The sequence below is a fragment of the Podarcis bocagei genome (genome assembly GCF_964188305.1).
Source record: "Podarcis bocagei genome assembly, chromosome: 17".
In the NCBI taxonomy this organism is placed as follows: Eukaryota; Metazoa; Chordata; class Lepidosauria; order Squamata; family Lacertidae; genus Podarcis; species Podarcis bocagei.
Window position 1 is genome coordinate 35,815,987 of NC_138143.1, and position 22,135 is coordinate 35,838,121.

At 45.2% G+C, this 22,135-nt stretch overlaps 1 protein-coding gene across 6 annotated transcripts in view; it reads left to right on the plus strand.

The window, feature by feature from the left end:
- TMOD1 (tropomodulin 1) overlaps positions 1–22,135 on the plus strand; it is a 39,642-nt gene that overhangs the window by 5,915 nt on the left and 11,592 nt on the right. For 4 of the 6 annotated variants that reach the window (XM_081176827.1, XM_081176826.1, XM_081176822.1 and 1 more), the window contains exons 2-4: positions 9,040–9,213; positions 10,632–10,788; positions 18,511–18,630. In XM_081176827.1, coding sequence (XP_081032953.1) covers positions 9,094–9,213; positions 10,632–10,788; positions 18,511–18,630 — 397 coding nt within the window. In that variant the 5' untranslated portion in view covers positions 9,040–9,093. Of the gene's footprint in view, positions 1–1,892; positions 1,911–3,653; positions 3,674–9,039; positions 9,214–10,631; positions 10,789–18,510; positions 18,631–22,135 lie in introns of those variants that run through there. The other 2 variants (XM_081176824.1, XM_081176825.1) reach the window with 2 other exon arrangements.

The window sequence follows — 22,135 nt, forward strand, 5'->3', positions numbered from 1 at the left end:
AGGGGGAGCCCTCCCGAGGGCTCCCCGTGCTTCGGGCGACAGGCTGCCGCCCCAAGCCTCGCGCACCCGGTGGGACCTCCTGCCGGGTGCGCGAGGCTTGCAGACACTCCCCGCACGCGCTCTTCCGGCTGGGGAGGTGACCCGCGGCTATAGAGGCTCCTGCCATAGCCGCACGTCACCTCTCCAGCCGGGAGAGGGTCGCGGGGGGCTGCTTTAGCCCCGTGCGCGTGCTCTCCCGGCTGGAGAGGTAACACGGGGCTGTAGAGGTTCCTGCCATAGCCGCGTGTCACCTCTCCAGTCAGGAGAGGGTCGCGGGGCTATGGCGTCTTCGCTCCATAGGACGCACACACATTTCCCCTTCATTTTTGAAGGGGGAAAAGTGCGTCCTATAGAGCGAAAAATACAGTAATAGATCTGCATTGGGTCCCAGTACATTTCCGAGCACAATTCCAAGTGTTGGTTCTGACCTTTAAAGCCCTAAATGGCCTCGGTCCTGTATACCTGAAGGAGCGTCTCCACCCCCATCGTTCAGCCCGGACACTGAGGTCCAGCTCCAAGGGCCTTCTGGCGGTTCCCTCACTGCGAGAAGTGAGGTTGCAGGGAACCAGGCAGAGGGCCTTCTCGGTAGTGGCACCCGCCCTGTGGAACGCCCTCCCATCGGATGTGAAGGAAATAAGCAGCTATCTTCCTTTTAAAAGACATCTGAAGGCTGCCCTGTTTAGGGAGGTTTTTAATATTTAATGCTGTATTGTTTTTAACACTTGATTGGAAGCCTCCTAGAGTGGCTGGGGAAACTCAGCCAGATGGGCGGGGTATAAATAATAAATTATTATAATTATTTTTATATTCTGGGCAAATCACCTCCAGCTCTCTCCAAAGCCATTATTTGTCTTCAGCCTTTCTTTGGCTTGTCGTACAGTTTTTCATACATTCTGGCAGTTTAAAAGCAGCCCTCTTGGATTTGTTGGGATGCTTTTCTTTTCTTCTCATTTAAGCTCGAAAGCTGCTGCCCTCATCAATGGAGTGTTACATTTCTACATATAAGGCGTCTTGGTCAACTAAGACCTTCCTGGGGCGCAAGCCTGGGCAGCGTGTCTGGAGATCATGGGCTGCCTAGATTACAAGACCTCCATCTCAGCCTCGCTGATGTGGTCCAAAAGAAAGCAGAGCAAAATGTTTGGCACCAGCTTGGCGGCAGGAGTTGCTGGAAGGAGGCCTTCAAGGCGCCATCCAACCATCGTAGGGGCTCCATTCCAAATTAGCCTTTTCTTCTCCCAAAGATATCCCGCAAGGCAGCAGAGGTTTAGTATTAAGGCTGGGCGATATCGGCCTTAACCAGCTGTAGTGTGTATGGGGTTGCTCGTGCGTAAGTTGCCGCTTCTCCTGGCTATGTTTCCTTGTTAAACCTTTCAGTCTGGACAGCCCTTCACTTCGTGGCTGCCTCAGTCGCTAGCAGAATCCGTCAGTGGGCGTCTCTTAAATCTTTTCCAACATAAAAGTTGTTTGACACCCAGTCTCCTCCTACTCTCTCTGCGCGGAAGTCTTCAGCGCAGGGTGGGCGTGGGTAGCGGAGGACCCGTGCTCTCCCCGCTGGTGTCCGGTGAAGAGTCCTGGAGCCCTCTCTCCGCTTCCCCCATCAGCCCCTCTATATCCCTGGTGTTGCGCTGATTTGCTTCCCCATCTGCGGAGCTGCCTCTCTCCCTGCTGGGCTCTTCTCCAGCATCATTTGAGAGCCTTCCCTCCGCCTCTAGCGCCGATGTCAGTTCCCTGACACCAACCTTTCAAAATTGTGATGTATCAGCAGCCAAACATCATGATGTAGTGATAGATCACGATGTTGAAAAGCAGAGGGAGGAACAAGCTGTCTTGGCCCAGGCCTGCCCCTGCAAGATTGGGCTGATGCAGCCAGGGTAGGTTTGATTTGAATCAAATCGATTCAAATCACGATTTAAGTCACTAGTCAGTAAGCCTTGATTTAAATCACTAGTCAGTAACACTTGATTTATTTCATTTATTTATTTACAGAAAGACTCGTTCTTGCTGGTATCATCTTAATATTTACAACCAGATGAAGGTTTCCTTTTTGGAATAATAAATTTTCAGAGTAGTTTTTACAGTTATATCAAAAATTACTGATTTGGTTCTAGTATTAGAAATACATATATGGATGATTATGAAATTATTGTGAGGTTTAATAAGTTAACTGTTTATATATGGACAACTTTTCTGATGTACTTTATTGGAAGGAGAAAAATAACCATTTCCTTAATAACAATTTATTTAACTAAAGCAATAACATTATAGCATATGTACCCATGTTTGTTAACTGATGTGGTTAAACGATTTTTTTTTTTAAAAAAACAAAACAGACTGAGTTTTAGCACACATGGGAGACCTAAAATAAATCCTTGTTTCCTGATGAATAGCCTTTGGACTATAATGTAACTGAAACAGAAACTATCTTTAGAAAGATTTTTCCTCCAAAAGCATTTCATTTTAAAAATCTGATTTAAATTTAAAAAAAAGTGATTTAATTCAAAAAAATTGATTTTTTAAAAAAAAACATTGATTTTTATCTACCCTGCCTCTTACAGAGTTACTTTTATCTGCATATAAAAAAATTAAGTCATGCCATGCTAAGGAAGATGTTTGGTTTTGATTGACAGTTAAAGAAATGAATTGGAGTTAACTTTTCTGCAGTGTTTCCAATAATTTTTTATACCAGAGGTCTAAACTTAGGTCAGTGGTAGCTTTTCCCTGTTGCAAAATATTCAGCCTGGTTGCAACCAGTGTAAATGTTATGAATTCTTTGGATTCTGCATTAATGACTTTGAAAACAGATAATAAAAAATTCTTGGCATTTTTGGCAGTATCGTGTCCCCCTTCCATCTGGTTTAGAAGCAGGATAGAAACGTTTTGAATAAATTAATGTTTAAGAATGTGAACAGTTCAGCAATACAACCTCAAGTGATAGATGAGTGTTGAGTTAGATTAGTGATGATGACATTGGGTGGTATATTATTATTATTATTATTATTATTATTATTATTATTATTATATTTTTTGAATTAATATACCACCCTATACCCAGGGGTCCTAGGGTGGTTCACAGAATATAATCAAGATATAAAACCACAAAATACCTAAAAAATAGAAACAACAACCCAATAGGCGCCCCCCCCCAAAAAAACATATTTTAAAAGGGCATAGGATGTACCGTATTTTTCGCTCTATAACACGCACCCGTCCATAACACGCATGTGGTTTTTAGAGGAGGAAAATCCATAGGCATGCCACCCGTAGGCATTCCCTCCATAACATGCACAGACATTTCCCCTTACTTTCTAGGAGGGAAAAAGTGAGTGTTATGGTGCAAAAAAATACGGTAAATCGGATCAACCAAAGGCCTGGTTAAAAGGAATATTTTTGCCTGGTGTCTAAAAGTGTATAATGAAGGCGCCAGGCAAACTTCCCTGGGGAGAGCATTCCACAGGCGGGGCCACTGCAGAGAAGGCCCCTTCTCGTGTTGCCACTCTCTGGACCTCTCAAGGACGAGGCGCATGAAGAAGGGCCTCAGAAGATGATATCAGGGTCTGGGTAGGTTCATATGGAAAGAGGCAGGCCTTGAGGGATTGCGGTCCTGAACCGTTTATTAAGCTCATTTTTACTCCAGGTAGACCTTTTGAAATTACTGGACCGACCTTAGTCATGTTAATTTATTTCAATGGGTCTACTCTGAGTAACACTTAATTCAGGGGTCAGCAACCTTTTTCAGCCGTGGGCCTGTCCACTGTCCCTCAGACCTTGTGGGGGGCCGGACTATATTTTGGAGGGGGGGGAATGAATTCCTATGCCCCACAAATAACCCAGAGGTGCATTTTAAATAAAAGCACACATTCTACTCAAGTAAAAACACGTGGATTCCCAGACCGTCCACGGGCCGGATTTAGAAGGCAATTGGGCTGGATCCGGCCCCTGGGCCTTAGCTTGCCTACGCATGACTTAATTGAATACCACCAATTGAGTTTAGATGGCTTCTTCACGTGCTGCCACTGCAAGAGGTCTAGAGCAGTGTTTCCCAACCGGTGTTCCGCGGCACACTACTGTGCCGTGAGACATCGGCTGGTGTGCCGTGGGAGGGAGGCGGGCGAGAGGCGGCGGCGGCGAGGATCCGGCGGGGGTGGGGGGAGCGGGGGCCGTCGCGCGCAACCGAACTCACTTGGCGCGCTGCCGGCTTGTCCTCCTTCAACCCGGGTCGGGCCAGGCCTGCTCACGTCCCCGGATCCCCTAGCAGCAGCCGCACGCTCTCCAAAAGCGCAACGCTGCGCGCAACCGCTCGGCCAGCTGGTGCTCTGCGACTCCGCCCTTTCCCCTCCCAGCGCCGGAGGGTTCGCGCGACCGCAGCTGTTCCCTTTCGCAGCGCGCGGGAAACAATTCCAGGCCGATTGCCTTGTGCCGAAAAGCACCGCCTCTCCTTCCAGCTCAGGCCCGGGCCGCCGGCTCCCCGAATGACGTCACGGGGGCGGGGCTTTAATGGTGGTGTGCCGTGAGATTTTTTTCCGGTAAACAGGTGTGCCGTTGCCCAAAAACGTTTGGGAAACACTGGTCTAGAGAGTAGCAACATGAGAGCATGCCTTTCCGGCACTGGCTTTCCACTTGTGCAATATTCTCCCTAGAGAGCAGGGCCTGATTTAGGTTTGATGAGGCCCTAAGCTGCTGAAGGTAATGGGGCCCTTTATATGGCCAGCTGTCCTTCGTCAACAACAAACTGTCGCTGTTTTTTGTGTTGAATATATGCTATATAGTAATTTATGGACCTAATAGGTATCTAAAGCCATTTGCACAGAACAAATAGGAGCCTACACAACACAAAACGCTGTTGCTGTATGTAGGTTTTATTTTATTTGTTTTTTATCTTATACAGTATTTTGGAAATGTACATACAGGTTTTTTTCCTTTAAACTTTTTTGGGGCCCCCAAGAGAGTGGGGCCCTAAGCTATAGCTTGTTTAGCTTATACATTGATCCTGCACTGCTAGAGAGGCTTGTCTGACACCTTCATTACAGATCTTTAAGCACCAGGCAAAAACATTTCTCTTCTCCCAGGCCTTTGGCTAATTGAAGCGCGGGTGGCGCTGAGGGTTAAACCACAGAGCCTAGGACTTGCCGATCAGAAGGTCGGCGGTTCAAATCCCTGCGACGGGGTGAGCTCCCATTGCTCTTTCCCTGCTCCTGCCAACCTAGCAGTTCAAAAGCACAAAAAGTGCAAGTAGATAAATAGGTACCGCTCCGGCGGGAAGGTAAACGGTGTTTCCGTGCGCTGCTCTGGTTCGCCAGAAGTGGCTTAGTCATGCTGGCCACGTGACCAGCTGTACGCCGGCTCCCTTGGCCAATAAAGCGAGATGAGCGCCGCAACCCGAGAGTTGGTCACGATTGGACCTAATGGTCAGGGGTCCCATTACCCTTTACCTTTTTATGGCCTTTAAAATGTGTGTGTGTGTGTGTATTTTTGTGTTTTTATATTGTAAACCGCCCTGTGATTCTCGGATGAAGGGCAGTATAGAAATTAAATAAGTAAGTAAGTAAGATAGAATAAAAGACAACCAACAAAAGTTGGTTTGGAAGATAGGATTGTCCAACAGCCATTTGGCATGGGAACCAAATGAAAACTGCACATTCTGGGGCAGTATATCTCTTGAGTACAAGATGCTAGGAGGCAGGCGGTTGCCTTTAATGTCTTGCTTGTAAGTTTCCCAGATGTATCTGCCTGCCCACTGTTGGAAACATAACACTAGGCTCGGTGGACCTTTGGCCTGATTCAAAGTAGGCAGCTCTTAAGTGTTCATTATTGACAATGAAAGACCAATCTGTGGTTTCTATGGTTCCAAGACAGAAAATACATCTTTACCTTATTGTGCTCTTATTGCTTTGCATAGACCAGGTTAAGAAGCAATAGAGTTTTGCCTCTCATCTTGCCTGTTGAACAACTCTCTTGGCTTATGTGGCAGGGCTTTTTTTGAAGAACTTCAAAACTTACCTAGACTGTGGAAACACAGAAGAAGGCTCAATAGTTAAGTGTGTACGCCTCTAGTCTAATCTGGCACTTTGAATAACGCCCAGGAGACTTCAGCGAGTAGAGCAATGTGCTTCTAGCATTCTACCCTGCAGGAATTGGGCTAAAATGGCCTGTCAGCTGAAGTGGACTCTGTAGAGATTGGATTGAGCCAAATCCAGCAACTCATCCTGAGACAGGATATTCTACTCCGAAAACACCCTTAATATCTCTGTCCATTTATTTTGAAAATGTCAAAGGTAAAAGATGTCACAATTCCCCGTGATGGCCTGCTTCATTGCTGAAATGCTATTGAGGTTCATTCATCTTCAGCAACGTTTCATCCAAGAACTTGTTTCTTGTAGCTTCCTACCTTGACTGCCGCCCAGAGAAGCGAAGACCTGCTGCCTCAACCCTTGCCTCTTTCAACCCCCGCCCCCATCACCTGCGCACTTCTTTACGTGGTCTTAAACTGCAGAGGCTCACCCTGGCAATAGATGTTGCAGGCATCAGGTGATGGACACAAATGCATGGACCAGTTCAGTGCATCTGACTATACACTGGCTGTGCCCTTTGGCTGACATCCCATATGCTGGCAGTACTCTGCGGTGATTGGCTGAGTCTGAAGCAGGGCTGGTTCCTTACATTTCAACCTGTTGGAAATCCTTTGTGCAATGAACTGGGCTCCCTTCATACTCGGCGAGTCTTTCGCTGGCCGGGGATATCTGGGTAATCAACCCCTAACCAATCTCTGTTTCATTCTTCTCTTCTCCCCATCCCCAAGCTAGCAAATAGAAGGGATAGGAAACAGGGGGTGTTTTCTTTGTTCATATTACATACCCCCATTTTATTTTTTATATATATAATTTTTATTTAATTTTCAGTTTTACAATGTAAAATGCTCATTTAAACATCCTTAAAATATCAATGACTTCTCTTTCCATGGTTCATTTTGCGTATCATAAATCCCTGCATATTATACAAAACCTAAAACATTCAGAATTCCATTATGACATCCATCAAAACTTATTTGCACTTTTGAATTTATCTTAATGCTGTCAACATTTTCAAGTGTACACAATTCCCCCCATGTATTCAATAAATGTTTCCCACTCTTCTCTAAACGTATGTTCTCTTATTCTGTATGTTAGGTCTGTAATCTGTGATTAAGTTGCCATTCTTCTTTAGTTGGGACCTCGCTCGTTTTCCACAAGTGTTCTGATTTTATAGGGACAATACTGGAATCACAGAAGCCATCCCAGGGTTTTACAGTGGTGCCTCGCAAGACGAAATTAATTCGTTCCGCAATTCTCTTCGTCTTGCGGTTTTTTCGTCTTGCGATGCACGGTTTCCCATAGGAATGCATTGAAAATCAATTAATGCGTTCCTAGGGAAACCGACTTCAGACCGACTTCTGAAGGCTGGGGGGGGGGGGACAAGGGCTTTTCTTCCCACCCCCAGCATTTTAAAAAACCCTGGGACAGCGGAGGACTTCTCCGCTGTGCGGGGCTATCTTAAAATGCTGGCGGGCGGCATTTTAAAATCGCTCCGGACAGCGGAGGACTTCTCCGCTGTCCGGGGCGATTTAAAAGCCCCTGGGAAGGCAGGCAGGTGTCCCCGCCCCCACTCCCCACTTCGGAACAGCGTTTTAAAATGCTGGGGGTCGGGAGCGAAGCGCTGCCGACCCCCAGCATTTTAAAATCTCCCCGTGTCCCGGGGAGGTTTTAAAATGCTGGGGGTCGGCAGCGCTTCGCTCCCGACCCCCAGCATTTTAAAATCTTCCCAGGACACGGGGAGATTTTAAAATGCTGGGGGTCTGCAGCGCTTCGCTCCCGACCCCCAGCATTTTAAAATCTTCCCAGGACACGGGGAGATTTTAAAATGCTGGGGGTCGGCAGCGAACGCTTCGCTCCCGCCCGCCAGCATTTTAAGATCGCCCGGGGCAGGCGGGGGGGAGGCAGGCGGGGGGGAGCAAAGACTTTTGCCCCCCGCCAGCCTTCAGAAGAGGTCCTCTTCTGAAGGCCGGCTGTGGGCGAAAGTCTTTGCTCCTGACCGCCAGCATTTCCCTATGGGCTTTCGTCTTGCGATGCAAGCCCATAGGGAAATTCGTCTTGCGAAGCGCCTCCAAAACAGAAAACCCTTTCGTCTTGCGGGTTTTCCGTCTTGCGAGGCATTCGTCTTGCGGGGTACCACTGTATTTGATCCCAGAATAATCTGGTTTCCCTTTTTCCTCCCCTCCATCTCCTGGAGAACAATTAAAAGTGGTGTGTGTGGATAGGTGCAAAAACAGAGTCCTGTTTATACTGAAAATAAAATACCTGCACAAAAAGAATTTTACAAGCTGGATGTGAGGGTTCCCCTGTTTCTCTGCACTTAAAAAAGTGTTGTAGTCTTGTGGCTTACCAACATCACCATGTTTTCCTAGAGTACCCATGCAATCCACATTGTAGGACATAATTTATGTGGGCATTCCAGGATGTGTGATGCAGCTGAAAAGCAACAGAGACTCTCAGACTCTCATTTAAGTGCACAGAAAGTCATCCACATCCCTAAATTTCAGGAAACTTTGCCCATCCATCCCAGAGTCATTGGGGGTATCTTTGCCTCCCCCACAAATTGCCAAACGACAACAAACTCTAATGAAAATTGCAGCGCAGGACTAATAACTGTAAGTTCATCAATCTATTGTTGATTCAATTCCTTAGTAGAGTTGAGCTCTGGCAACTGAACCAACTGCGAAACCAAAAACGGGCCGGATTCAGCTAAATAGTTCTGCTAGTGGGAGTCAGTGCAATGAGTCCTCCTGTTCCCACACTTCCCCCAAAATTGGCTCTGAGGAAGGGGGTCAGGAAAACCACTAGAACAGTTCGGGGCGGGGTGTGTGTGTGTGTGTGTGTGTGTAAAAGATTGTTCCATTGGCCACTCAAGGCTTGCATTGGAAAACACAATGTTTAAATTCCATCTTGTATTTTGTACTTTCTTTATTAGAAACATACAGATTGTATATTAGAGAGAAGCTCTTGAGAGCAAGAATTCTCCAGGATGTCGTACCGAAAAGAACTAGAGAAATACCGAGATCTGGATGAAGATCAGATCCTTGGAGCGCTGACAGAAGAAGAGATCAAGATGTTAGAGGATGAACTGGTGGACCTAGACCCTGATGTAAGTGATTTTAAAGGACAGGTCATGTGATACTTCTTGAATTGTGTGAAAACATCTACGTCGGACACGCTAAGCAATGAAATATAAATAAATAGGGGACCCTTCTGCTACTCTTTGCGGTGTTAGACCATCTTTGGGTCTGCTTGGGCTTTCCTTCGCCCTCTTTCCCTCCCGACTCTCCTTGGACGTGAGCCAGGTTTGATACACAGTCTATTTTGGAATCTTACACCTTCGCTGTCTGCTTAATTTGAAGCAGACTCTTGCCTGCAAATGTCGGCGCCGCGCTCTGTTTGGTGGTGTCAGGAATACTAGAATTGCCCCCTTGGTTCAGATCATAGAGTCATAGAATCTTGTTTAGATTTTTCCTTGGCAGGCGCTCCTGGTAAAAAGATGCTTCTTTAATTCCTTTTGATGATCTACTGTTGCTACTGGGAAACTGAGACATGGTTTAAATGTTATGTGAACGAGCCTTGGGCTCCCCTTTCCCGCTTCCCCTCCAGTACACCTGTGAGGAGAAGATTGGAAGTACAGTACAGTCGTACCTTGATTGTCAAACAGAATCCGTTCCAGAAGTCCATTCAACTTCCGAAACAAGTAAACCTGCCACCAGCTCCCCCTGTTCCAGTCAGCAGGTGCAAAGAGGTGTATTTGCCACGCAGACATTTATTCCAGTTCCTCTGTACTGAGAGGTCAGAACAGTGGCAACAGATTTACTCACAGATATTTATTTTTATGTTTTTGGGAGCCATGGTGTGGCTCCCTGGCTGAAACTGCCTGGCATTCATGGTGGGAGATGCAAAACCAGTAAAGATGGGGGGAAATGGAATGATATGTTCTGGAAAAGGGTCATAGCTGGCTGTTTGGAACCCTGGAGAGGATCACTCCACGCTGCGACATTTTGTTGCAGATTCCACTTACAGTGGTGCCCCGCAAGACGAATGCCTCGCAAGATGGAAAACTCGCTAGACGAAAGAGTTTTCCGTTTTGGAGGTGCTTCGCAAAACGAATTTCCTATGGGCTTGCTTCACAAGACGACAATGTCTTGCGAGTTCCTGCTGGGTTTTTTTTCCTTCCCCCCCCCTTTTTCTAAGCCGCTAAGCCGCTTATCAGCTGATCCAATCAGCAGATAAGCCGCTAAAAGCGCTAATAGCGCTCATCCGCTAATCCTTCAATGGGCTTGCTTCGCAAGACGAAAAAACCGCTAGACGAAGAGAATCACAGAACGGATTATTTTCGTCTTGCGAGGCACCACTGTACCTCTTTAAAAAGAACTTACCTGGTCATCTTCCCTACACACTGTGGATACAGTCAGATGGGCACAGTCAGTGTGCGGTGTTTCAGTGGTATCTTATATTTAAGAATATGGGCTGAAAAGTGATGGTGATGGTGTGTTTTCCCTCCCCTTCTCCGAAATCTAGAATGCATTATTGCCTGCAGGAATGAGACAGAGAGATCAAACGAAGAAAACACCCACTGGCCCCTTTAAAAGAGATGACCTACTCGCCCATCTGGAGAAGCAGGCAAATGAGATTAAAGACCGAGAAGATCTGGTTCCTTTTACAGGGGAGAAAAGAGGTATGAGACAGTCAAGTAACTATGCCCGGGTGTTTCTCAAGTTTGGGGTATGTGTTCTCTGGATTTTCAGTTAGCCCCACTGAATGAATCAAGGTGATGTTGAAGGTTAAATCTCCTTTTTCATATACCATTCATTTCAGTAATGGTTGCTCAGGCCAACTTCCCATTGACTTGGCCTGGTTCGCACATCACATTAAACCATTGTTCTTAAAGCAAACCATGGTTTAATGTGAGTGTGCAGCCTGCTGGGGCACACTGCTCAAAAGTTCTCGCAGCACTCCTCCCCTGCTCCTCCCATACTGTGGACAAAAGATAACAGAGTGCAGCATGCCTTGTTATCCAGATGTTGGCTTCTGGTTTCTTTCCACCCAATAAACCCCGAGTGCTAAGCCACGGACAAACCTTGGTTGCCACTAACGGCACAAGCCAGACTCTTGACTTGCTTACATGCTGCTCAACTCACATTAAATCGTAAGTGTGTTTTAGGCCACTGTGTCATGAGAGATGCATGTAGATTGACGTTCGTATTGGGTTTAGGAATGCAGAAAATTCATAACCCGTCTCCAAGATTATATCCACTAGTGGCCAAAACTGTGGAAACCTTTTGGGGGAAATGTATTTCCGAGGTTTGATGGCTCATAACACTCTTTCTTTTTGGAGTAATAGCATAAAATTATATATCAATGGGAAGATAATTTAATGGAGAGTGTAATGCAACAAAGTTTGTTCAGTTATCTGCATTCTATTAAAAGTTATAGCCAAATAACCAGAAAAAGGAAGCACAAGTTGCTTAGGTTGATATGCAGTAGCTTTCCTTCATTTGAATGTAGCCAGTGCTTTTTTCTGGGGGGACGCATACCCCTAAACTTTTTGTGAATCTAAGTTTGGCCTCATTGAGGGGCAGTATTTCAATATGAGTAGGAAAACGAGAGTACCTCTAAACATTTTTTTAGAAAAAAAGCACTGGATGTAGCCATTCTTCTGCTTGCACTCGGCGAGAGAGAGAGAGAAAGCCATGAGGCAGAGGGCTGATTTAGATGTTGTTCTCTCCATGTGGAGACTGTCAAAAGCCCTTCCCTACGGTGTTGGTCTGTGTGGGGCGAGTTGCATTTCAAAGGGCCTTGCCCTGTTTGGCACATCGCTGGCAACGCCACCGCTGGCATTTCCACTTCACAAACAATTGGCCAGTCACTTGCTGCACTTACTGCAGATCGCTGCTGCTAGGAAGGGATTATAAAATGTACATGGGCCCACAGTAGTCGGAGTCATGGGGGTGCAGGTGGCGCTGTGGTCTAAACCACAGAGCCTCTTGGGCTTGCCGATCACAAGGTTGGCGGTTCTAATCCCCGGAACAGGGTGAGCTCCCGTTGCTTTATCCCAGCTCCTGCCAACCTAGCAGTTCGAAAGCACGCCAGTGCAAGTAGATAAATAGGTACCGCTGTGGCGGGAAGGTAAACGTTTCCATGTGCTCTGGTTTCTGTCACGTTGCGCCAGAAGCGGTTTAGTCATGCTGGCCACATGACCTGGAAAGCTGTCTATGGACAAATGCCGGCTCCCTTGGCCTGAAAGCGAGATGAGAGCCACACCCCATAGTTGCCTTTGACTGGACTTAACCATCCAGGGGTCCTTTACCTTTTTATTTTTCTTTAGTCGGAGTCCCTACTCCTGTGAAAAGGCAGCATCCCATAAATATTGAGTAGCCAGGATAAGCTGAATTACACGTCCATGTTATGGCTGAGTCCAGGGAAGGCACAGCTGCCTTCACGCAAGGGCATCTCCTTGGCTATTGTGGTAAATGGGATGGTGGAGAGGATGGAACTTGTGTCTGATCCAGCAATGCTCTTATGTTTTAATTAGACATGCATGGTAGCAAAATTCCATATTTCTTTTTTCTTTTCTTTTTTCAGAGCAGACCTTGTAGTATTTTATTTGAATTTAATCCACTGAATCCTGGATTTAACTTGTAACTGAGCTTCTATAAAGCCTACTATGGCAAAATATCAGATTTCAACATAGCATTATCGTTATTTGTGTCCACATATTCTTTGATTTATAGCCCTACAAAATAAACTTACACCTATCAGTACAGATCAAGCAAATACACACAGAGAGACACACAAAATCACCATCCTAGGAATATCGGTATTCATGCTCCTAATTTATTAAATTTAAATGCTCACTTAAGAGTAAATAAAAGTCATATATTTTGCTTGGTCTGCTGCTTTTTTTCTTTCTTTTTTTAATCTTTATTTATACAACAACAAAAACACACACAAAAAACACAAATACAAAATTACACACAAATTACAAAAATAACCATAGACACATAATTTTCTTGGCAAACAATAAAACATCTATTGGTCCATATTTCAAGCTTCCCTGAACTCCGGACTAGGTGGGCTTTTGTTTTGATCCAGTAAGGCAACTCTTCCTTTACAGTGGTACCTCGGGTTAAGAACTTAATTCGTCCTGGAGGTCCGTTCTTAACCTGAAACTGTTCTTAACCTGAAGCACCACTTTAGCTAATGGGGCCTCCTGCTGCCGCCGTGCCGCCATGGCACGATTTCTGTTCTCATGCTGAAGCAAAGTTCTTAACCCGAGGTACTATTTCTGGGTTAGCGGAGTCTGTAACCTGAAGTGTATGCAACCTGAAGTGTCTGTAACCCGAGGTACCACTGTATGTGGTTGCCAAACGCACATAGTTGGTCCCATCAGCACTTTTATTTTGGAATATAAAGTGACACACATTGAACGTTACTGTAAACCCAGCATACAGTGGTGCTACGCAAGACGAAAAGAATCCGTTCCGCGAGTCTCTTCGTCTTGCGGTTTTTTCGTCTTGCGAAGCAAGCCCATTAGCGGCTTAGCGGCTTAGCGCTATTAGTGGCTTAGCGGGCTTAGCGGATCAGCTGATAAGCGGCTTAGCGGCTTAGGATCAGCTGATAAGCGGCTTAGTGGCTTGGGAAAAGGGGGGGGGAGGAAAAAAACCCGCAGGAACTCGCAAGACATTTTCGTCTTGCGAAGCAAGCCCATAGGAAATTCGTTTTGCGAAGCACCTCCAAAACGGAAAACCCTTTCGTCTAGCGGGTTTCCCGTCTTGCGAGGCATTCGTCTTGCGGGGCACCACTGTACTTTCCTCAATTTCAAACCCACTCCATAATCCCTCCTCCCCTCCTTCATTTCCCCTTGGAAGCCCAGTCATCCTGTCACCTGCCACTTGGGAGCACTAAACCCAGGTAAACGTTGGAAATCCGATAACCAATGAAACAACAGGAACACACATATCAAAAGAAAAAAGGGGGGGGGACACTCTGAACAACGCAAAACCACAAAATCAGTCTTTGGAAATTTTCTTAGCAATATATCTAAGATCAATAAAATGGAGACCGGGGAGTGGAGTGGAGTGATTGTACTGGTGGCATTTCCCCCCCAAGTTACATTTTAAGTCAAAATTCCTATTCCCTGATGTTAGTGAGCATGCGGATCTTTGCCTCTGTAGAAGTCCACCCTTTCTCTTCTTCAGTACAGTGGTACCTCAGGTTACATACGCTTCAGGTTACATACGCTTCAGGTTACAGACTCCGCTAACCCAGAAATAGTGCTTCAGGTTAAGAACTTTGCTTCAGGATAAGAACAGAAATCATGCTCTGGCGGCGCAGCGGCAGCGGGAGGCCCCATTAGCTAAAGTGGTGCTTCAGGTTAAGAACAGTTTCAGGTTAAGAACGGACCTCCGGAACGAATTAAGTACTTCACCCAAGGTACCACTGTATATGCTTTTTAAAATCTAAAGTGACTAGACAGGGCAGTACCATAAAGGATTTCAAAAATTATTTTTTCCTGATCTCGAGAGGCAACCAGGGAGCAGTTGGTTCTTTGTGAGGCCTAAATTTAGCCACGCTCAGCCTTCGAGCGGCTTTCGGGATAGCGTGGTCTTTGTTCTCTTCTCCATTCTGCATTGCGGGGCAGCAAGGACAAAAATAGCCCCAGTGTCACATTCCATGCCTGGAGCAATGAGTATGCTATCTCATTTACAGGCGTCTCCCAGATTGTTTTCTTTAAAAGTGCCTCTCTTTTCTTTCTTTCTTCAAACTGCTCGTGTTTGCACTTTTGGTGTGAATCTTTAAAAATCCAGCTTTTATAGAACGTTTATTGAACTTCTCTCCCCCCCCCCTTTTAGTGGAAAAATAACTAAACAGGTATTAAAAATAGATAAACTTTCTCCCTCTAACCAATACCACCTTGTGATCTATGTACCGTATTTTTCGCTCTATAACACACACCAGACCATAACACGCAGACACGCACATAGTTTTTAGAGGAGGAAAACAAGAAAAAAATATTCTAAATGAAATAGTGGATATATGATTTTTGTGGTTCATGCTGTGGCCACAGACATGTGATCTGACAGTGAGTTTGGAGTAGCCCAATGCAAAAATCCTGAGGATCCATGTGGATCCATGCTTTGTAACCACGGAGGAGGGAAGGAAGGGGAACCATGGATCCTCTGCTCATGACTGCAGCAGATCCCCCCCCCGCCACCTGCAGGCATTCGCTCCTTAACACGCACAGACATTTCCCCTTACTTCCTAGGAGGAAAAAAGTGAGTGTTATGGTGCAAAAAATACGGTATTTTTCCTTACAATATAGTGGTTGATTGTTCTATACTATTTTCAACCCTTTGTCCCTGCTCCTGTGTGTTTGTGTGTGTGTTTACTTTGAAGATTTTGCTGAAAGGACATCTGTAGGAGGTCCTTGGTTGTACCCAGAGCTGGTGAGGCTCATTTGACATAAGTAGGAAACCGAGCCTTCGGTATAATTGGCCCCCTCTTGTGGAATGCTCTTCCGATAGAGATTAAGCAGGCGCCTTCTGTACGAACATTCAAACATTTGCTGAAAACTATTCTGTGCTGCCAGGCTTATGCAGACAATTAAGAAAAACATTCTTTGTAAAATTCAGCTGCTGACCTTTAAATTTTTTCATAATTTGTTTGTCATTTTAAAAATTGTATTGTTCTTAGTTTTTTTTAAAAAAATTGCAGTGTACAATTATTTTGATAATTAAAATAGATACACAAGATTACATATCTCCTATCTATCTGTGCCATCGTTACTACTAAAAGCCCTACTAAACAGTACAGTGGTACCTTGGTTTTTGAACACCTCTGTTGACGAACAGTTCAGAACTTGAATGCCATAAACCCGAAAGTAAATGCTTCCGTTTTTCGAACATGCCTCGAAAGTTGAACGGCTTCCGCTGAGTTTATATGTTATCTTTCTCAATTTTCTCTATTAAATTTGCAGAACGCCCTTTGCGCCTTGGTTTTCGAACATTTTGGAACTCAAACGGTTTTCCGGAACGGATTACGTTCGAAAACTGAGGTACCACTGTATTGGCTAACCCACCTTCTTTAACATTAAATTGGAGTTGTTATCAAACATCTCTTTCTTTCTTTTTTCCAAATGACTTAACTGGGATTTAATTGTCCCCAGTTTCAGATACTTTTTACAAGTGTAGGAGGTTTAAAGTTTGGAAAGTGAGGCAAGAAAAGCCATGGGCTGTTAACATAATAAGCAAAAATAAGATCATTTTGGTGCGAGGTAAGGATATACATAGCAAGAGTACTAAAAATAAGTTGTTATTTAGGGGATTTGAATTTAATTCTATATTATATACCGGAAACATGGGAGATTACAAGGGGTCAAAAAAAATATGGATGTACCGTGCCATATTAGAAGCAAAAAAACTTGTTTTGATGAATTGGAAGAGCTCATTGAGCACATGGATTGACAATATGGACAGACTAGTTACATACGAACAAATTGCATATCGACGCAAATTAAGAATGGATAAATATGAAGAAATCTGGAAGGAATATTTAAGTGATAAGAAGGACAGTGGTGGGAAGTAGGGGGAGGAGAGGTGGGGAAATATTGTTAAAAAGGTGGAGTTATAAGTATATCAGTACTCAAATCTGAATTGTTAAATTGTATTATTAGTGTTATTGTGGTTTTTGTTGTATGTGTTTTTTGTGGTTGCTGTTTGTATTGAAAAAATGATTAAATATATTTTTTTAAAAAAACATAATAAGCAAAACGGGAACAGTATAAAACCAGGGTTCTGGAGTTTGAGTGAAGATCAGACGAAACACAAAGTGTCCCTCGCTTGTGGGGTGAGCAGGGAGGGAAAGGCTGAGTGATGTGCCCACCTTATTTGGCAGATGAAGGCGGGTGGATGGCAGTAACAGTACCTACCCTGCCGGCCTTCACACAACAAAAGCCCCCTTAACTAGCCTGCCTTGCGCCCCATAAGCTAGCCTGCTCTCTGGTGGAAGTCCCTGTTGCCAGTTTTGAAGTATGATTCAGCTGTCAGCCCAGTCAGGCTCTGTACACAAAATGGTGAGGGGCCAGGGAGCGCCGTCCTGTCCGTTGCCTCAGGCACCAAAATGTCTTGAGACATCCCTGGGGGATAAGCCTGGCTCCTTCTCAGCCTTGCAACTGAAACAAGAGATGTGCATACCAGCAAATCCAATGTTGGCACGGCTGTCAGACTTTGCCTCCTCGCGGCGTTGAGTACCTTTATTTTTTAAAGCGCCACATAAAGTTTGTGAGTTTGTTCACCTTACAGATTTTTCAGTGCAAAACTGCTCAGAAGGTAAGAGAAGTTCCTTAATGCCTGACATTTAGAAGACATCTTAAGGCAGCCCTGTTCAGGGAAGCTTTTAATCTGTGATATTTTACTGTATTTTTTGTTTCTATGGAAGCCGCCCAGAGTGGCTGGGGAAACCCAGCCAGATGGGCGGGGTACAAATAATAAATTATTATTATTATTAATGCCGTCGCTAGGAGGTGGGCAGCCAGTCATGCACAACCGACTTTTCCACTTCAGCCTTGAGGAAAGGTATTTTCGGAGAATTTGGCTGAATGCAAGGAGGGTGTTTCTAGAGTAGACCTGCTGCTCTGAAAATAGGTAAAAGGTAAAGGACCCCTGGTTCTCGAAGCTACAAACATGAGTCTGACCAAACTGCGGGAGGCAGTGGAAGACAGAAGTGCCTGGCGTGCTCTGGTCCATGGGGTCACGAAGAGTCGGACACGACTAAACAACAACAAAGGACCCCTGGATGGTTAAGTCTAGTCAAAGGCGACTATGGGGTTAGGGCGCTCATCTCGCTTTCAGGCTGAGGGAGCCAGCGTTTGTCCACAGACAGCTTTCTGGGTCATGTGGCCAGCATGACTAAACTGCTTCTGGTGCAACGGGACACCGTGACGGAAGTCAGAGTACACGGAAACACCATTTATCTTCCCACCACAGCGGTACCTATTTATCTACTTGCACTGGCGTGCTTTCAAAGTGCTTGGTTGGCAGGAGCTGGGACAGAGCAACAGGAGCTCATCCTGTCATAGGGATTCGAACCGCCGACCTTCTGATCAGCAAGCCCAAAAGGCTCAGTGGCTTAGACCACAGCACCCTCTGAAAATACTGCACTGCTTGTTACCCTTTGCTATCCACTGATTATATATCCTGTCGTTTTATGTACTTTTGCTTAATCAAAACATACTTGCATCCCTGTCAGTAGGATCAAATTTTAACCTTTGGGTTGGGACACAGTAGCTGTTGTTCTTGGTGCTACATATTCTGTTTACTAGGGTTTTGTGGCAAGGAAACTTAAATCCCTGTCGTTAAAGCAATTGCCACGAGGCTGATGGCCCTTTTTGTATTTACAGGAAAAATTTGGGTCCCCAAGCAGAAGGCTATAGATCCTGTTTTGGAAAGCGTAACTCTGGAGCCAGAACTGGAGGAAGCACTAGCAAACGCCTCAGATGCTGAGCTCTGTGATATCGCTGGTAAGACACGAGACTGCCTACATTTGGCTTTCTTTGTAATTATCCTTATCGGTTTGGAAGCCACCTCACTACGTTCAGTCTGTATGTGCTGTTTCATCCTCCAGTTTTGAGGTTTTTTGGGTGGACTGTTCCCCCCAAAAAATGTAAAGGGGGGGAAAAACTGGATGTACATTTCCAAAATGTAAGATAAAAAACAAAATAAAAACTACATACAGCAACAGTGTTTTGTGTTGTGTAGGCCCCTATGATGTAAGTAATGGGCCCCGCCTCCTAGCCTGCTCCCTAAAATATCACTGGTTTGCTCCTTTCTATATCAATTACTTTTATAAAATACATATTTTGTTTTGTGCAAATGGCTTTAGATACCTATTAGGTCCTTAAATTACTACATAGCATATATTCAACACAAAAATTTGTTGTTGACAAAGGACAGCTGGACATATAAAGGGCCCCATTATCTTCAGTAGCTTAGGGCCTCATCAAACCTAAATCCAGCCCTGGCTTTCCTTATATTCTTACTTTCCTGCATTGCAATGTCAGAGCGTTCTGCACTTTCATCGTTTCCCGGCCACCTTCCAGCAGCAGCAGCTGATGTGGTGCAGGGAACCATAGCGCTCTGTGATGTGACAATACCGGTGAGTGATGCTTCCTTTTGCCATTGAGGAGAGGGAAGGTTACCGTGCAGCTGCCATTTTCAGCGTTGCGTCCAGTTTTGTCAGGGTTTGGACTCAAGAGGAGGAGGATTGGTGGAGATCACAAACGCCCTTCTCCTGACACTTCAGGAGGAGGAGAGGAACACACCATTGATTTACACCAGGGGTTTGAGGAGTTTGAGGGAAGTTGCAGCTCAGAGACAGGCGAACAGAAGAGTTGGGAAGTATTAGAAGAAGGGTGGGGGGACTGTGGCAGGGCAGCTAGCTGACACTTTGTCACCGGAGAGTATTTCTGATTCCCTTTCCCCCAGAACTCGGCGTTCAGGAACAACGGAATCAGAGACATTTGACCCAGGTGGCCACCGTACGGGAAAAGGATGCTGCTAGGAAGGAGGGAGGTGGAGCTCTGTTTGGAGCAACACCATTGTTAAGGCTTGTTGCGTTCTTTTGTCTCTCGCTATTAGAATTGAATAAAACTCATTAAAAAGGACTCTACCTTGTTTTCTCTGCTCTTGATGCAGCCAGGGGAGGAATAGCTTTCCCGAAACCTTGACAAGTTTGGACCTTAGCTGAGGCTCTAATGTAGTCAACTCTCTAACCCCCTTTGCCCTCCAGATGTTGATGGACTACAACACCCAGTTTCTCATTGGCCTTCCTAGCTGGAGCTCATGGGAACTGGAGCCCAGCAGTATCTGAAAAGCACTTGCCTAGCGCAGACTGTCTTGGCTTATTTCCCAAGAGTTCGTATTAACACCCGACTCGCTCGTTTTGACTAAAATCCTCTTTCCCCCTCCATTCATCTCATATTCATGCTCATTTACTGAATCCAACCCCTTCCTTCCTCCTTAAACTGTGTCTTGTTTTTTCCAGCTTGCTGTCTGTTCCTTCCCATATTCCCATGACATCATCCATCTCACTAGAAGCCGCAGAGGGACTGTAAGAGAACCTTGCTGGTGGCCTCGTGGCCCTGCTTAGGAATGCTTTGGTCCTGCTGCTCTGCCCTGCCGTCCAAAATGGTTTTGCTGCTTGGTCATTTTGTATTTGCAAAAAGCTGCCGGTCCGCACTGTCAGTTAGGGCTACCACCATAATAAGCCAGGTTACCATTTGCTTAGGTGCTTTCTTAATCACAGATGCAGATTGACAAGCTAATCAACTGAAGCTTGCAAAGACTCGAGAGGTTCAGGGCGCCTTGTAAGAATCCAGGCGTGTGTCCCTGTGGCCTGTTCCCACCTCCTCAGGAGCAGGCGCAGTCGGTGGACCAGCTTAAACTTGGCAAAGACACTCCTGTTGTCCCATGACTGACACCCCGGCAAGCAGGAACGGTGCATTGTAAAAGCCCTATGTAATCATCTGCTAAAAGGCAGTCCCACATGTCTGCAAATGTGTACACGATCCATTTGGGGACAAATAACGCTGACTTCCTCCTGTCTTTGAGTAGCATATACATCACGGATAAGATTGTACGGTTGTGGGCTAAAGCCTGTGTTCCTTTCTTTTTAATTTCTGTACTTGAATAATGATGGCTGTGGGTAAGAAAATGAGTTTGCCTGAACTTTACTAACTGGATGTTTTACAATAAAAGTTTAACATGATATTCATTTCCAGCGCATGTTTATCTGGAAGTTAAGGCCAAGTGGGCTTATTTCCCTAAGAAGCCTATTTAGGATTGTATCCTTAGGCTTATCAGATTAGTTTATTTAAAATTATTTCAGCCATTTGAAACACTGCCCCTAATTGAGCATATTTTTAAAAACGAATGTTTTAAAAAAGAGAGATGGTTGCAGGCACTATTTTTGAAGAGGCCTTTCCCTTTTTCTCCTATACTGAAGCAAAGGCCTCTTCTAGGAGATGCAACTAACTGACATGTAATACTCACAGACTGAATCAGTTGAGATCAGATTGCAGACATGGCAACGATAAATTCTAAGCTGCTCTCAGGTTTAAAGCTACACAGGATGTTGCATGTTGCCAGATCATTTGCCGGAGGAGAGATCCAGCTGTTACTGAATGTATTTCTGCCTGCTGCTGAGTGCATGTCATAGAGTGAATTTCATGGACAAACTCTGAAATCAAGCCAAGTCCAAGTCTTCTCTGTTCTGACAGTAACAGGAAAACTTCACACATATTTTTTTTCAGGCCTTTGCAAGTTCTGTAGGTGGAACACATCCCAGACAAACTAGAGACAAAGGGTGGCTACCATTTCCCTAACAGTCATTTGTTGCAGTGTGCATGCAACCCACTTGGCAGACTAGTCATTTATGACATTTTGCCAAATGGTGAGGATAATTTTGCTCCTTCCTTTGCTGCTTCCACCAGATTTCCCTTTGATTTCTGAACCATTGCAGTAAAACTCTCCTTAACACTTGGCAGGATCGACTGTTCACCGAGTAGCAACTTGCTGATTTGTCTATAGCACTTAAGGTTTAGTGCAACTTGCACAAGCTGGAATGAGCCCAAGCAAAGCCACAGGCTCACAGCACCTTCTGCATGACTGGGGAAAAGACTAATGCAGAGTTTAGTTTCACTTTCCATGAATCCTGGTTTATCCCTACGTAAAACAAAACTGGATAAACAAACAGGATAAACATAACTGACCAGAGTTTTGTTTTAAATCACAATTTCTGGTTTGTATGTAGGGATAAAGCAGGATTCATGGAAAGCGATAAACCAGGACTCATGGAAAGAGGAGTAAAACTCTACAGAAACCAGTTGTGCAAGCAGAGTAGAGGGGGAAGCATACAAGCCTGAGGCTTTGCTTGTACAGTCGTACCTTGGAAGTCGAACGGAATCCGTTCTGGAAGTCCGTTTGACTTCCAAAATGTTTGAAAACAAAAGTGCAGCTTCTGATTGG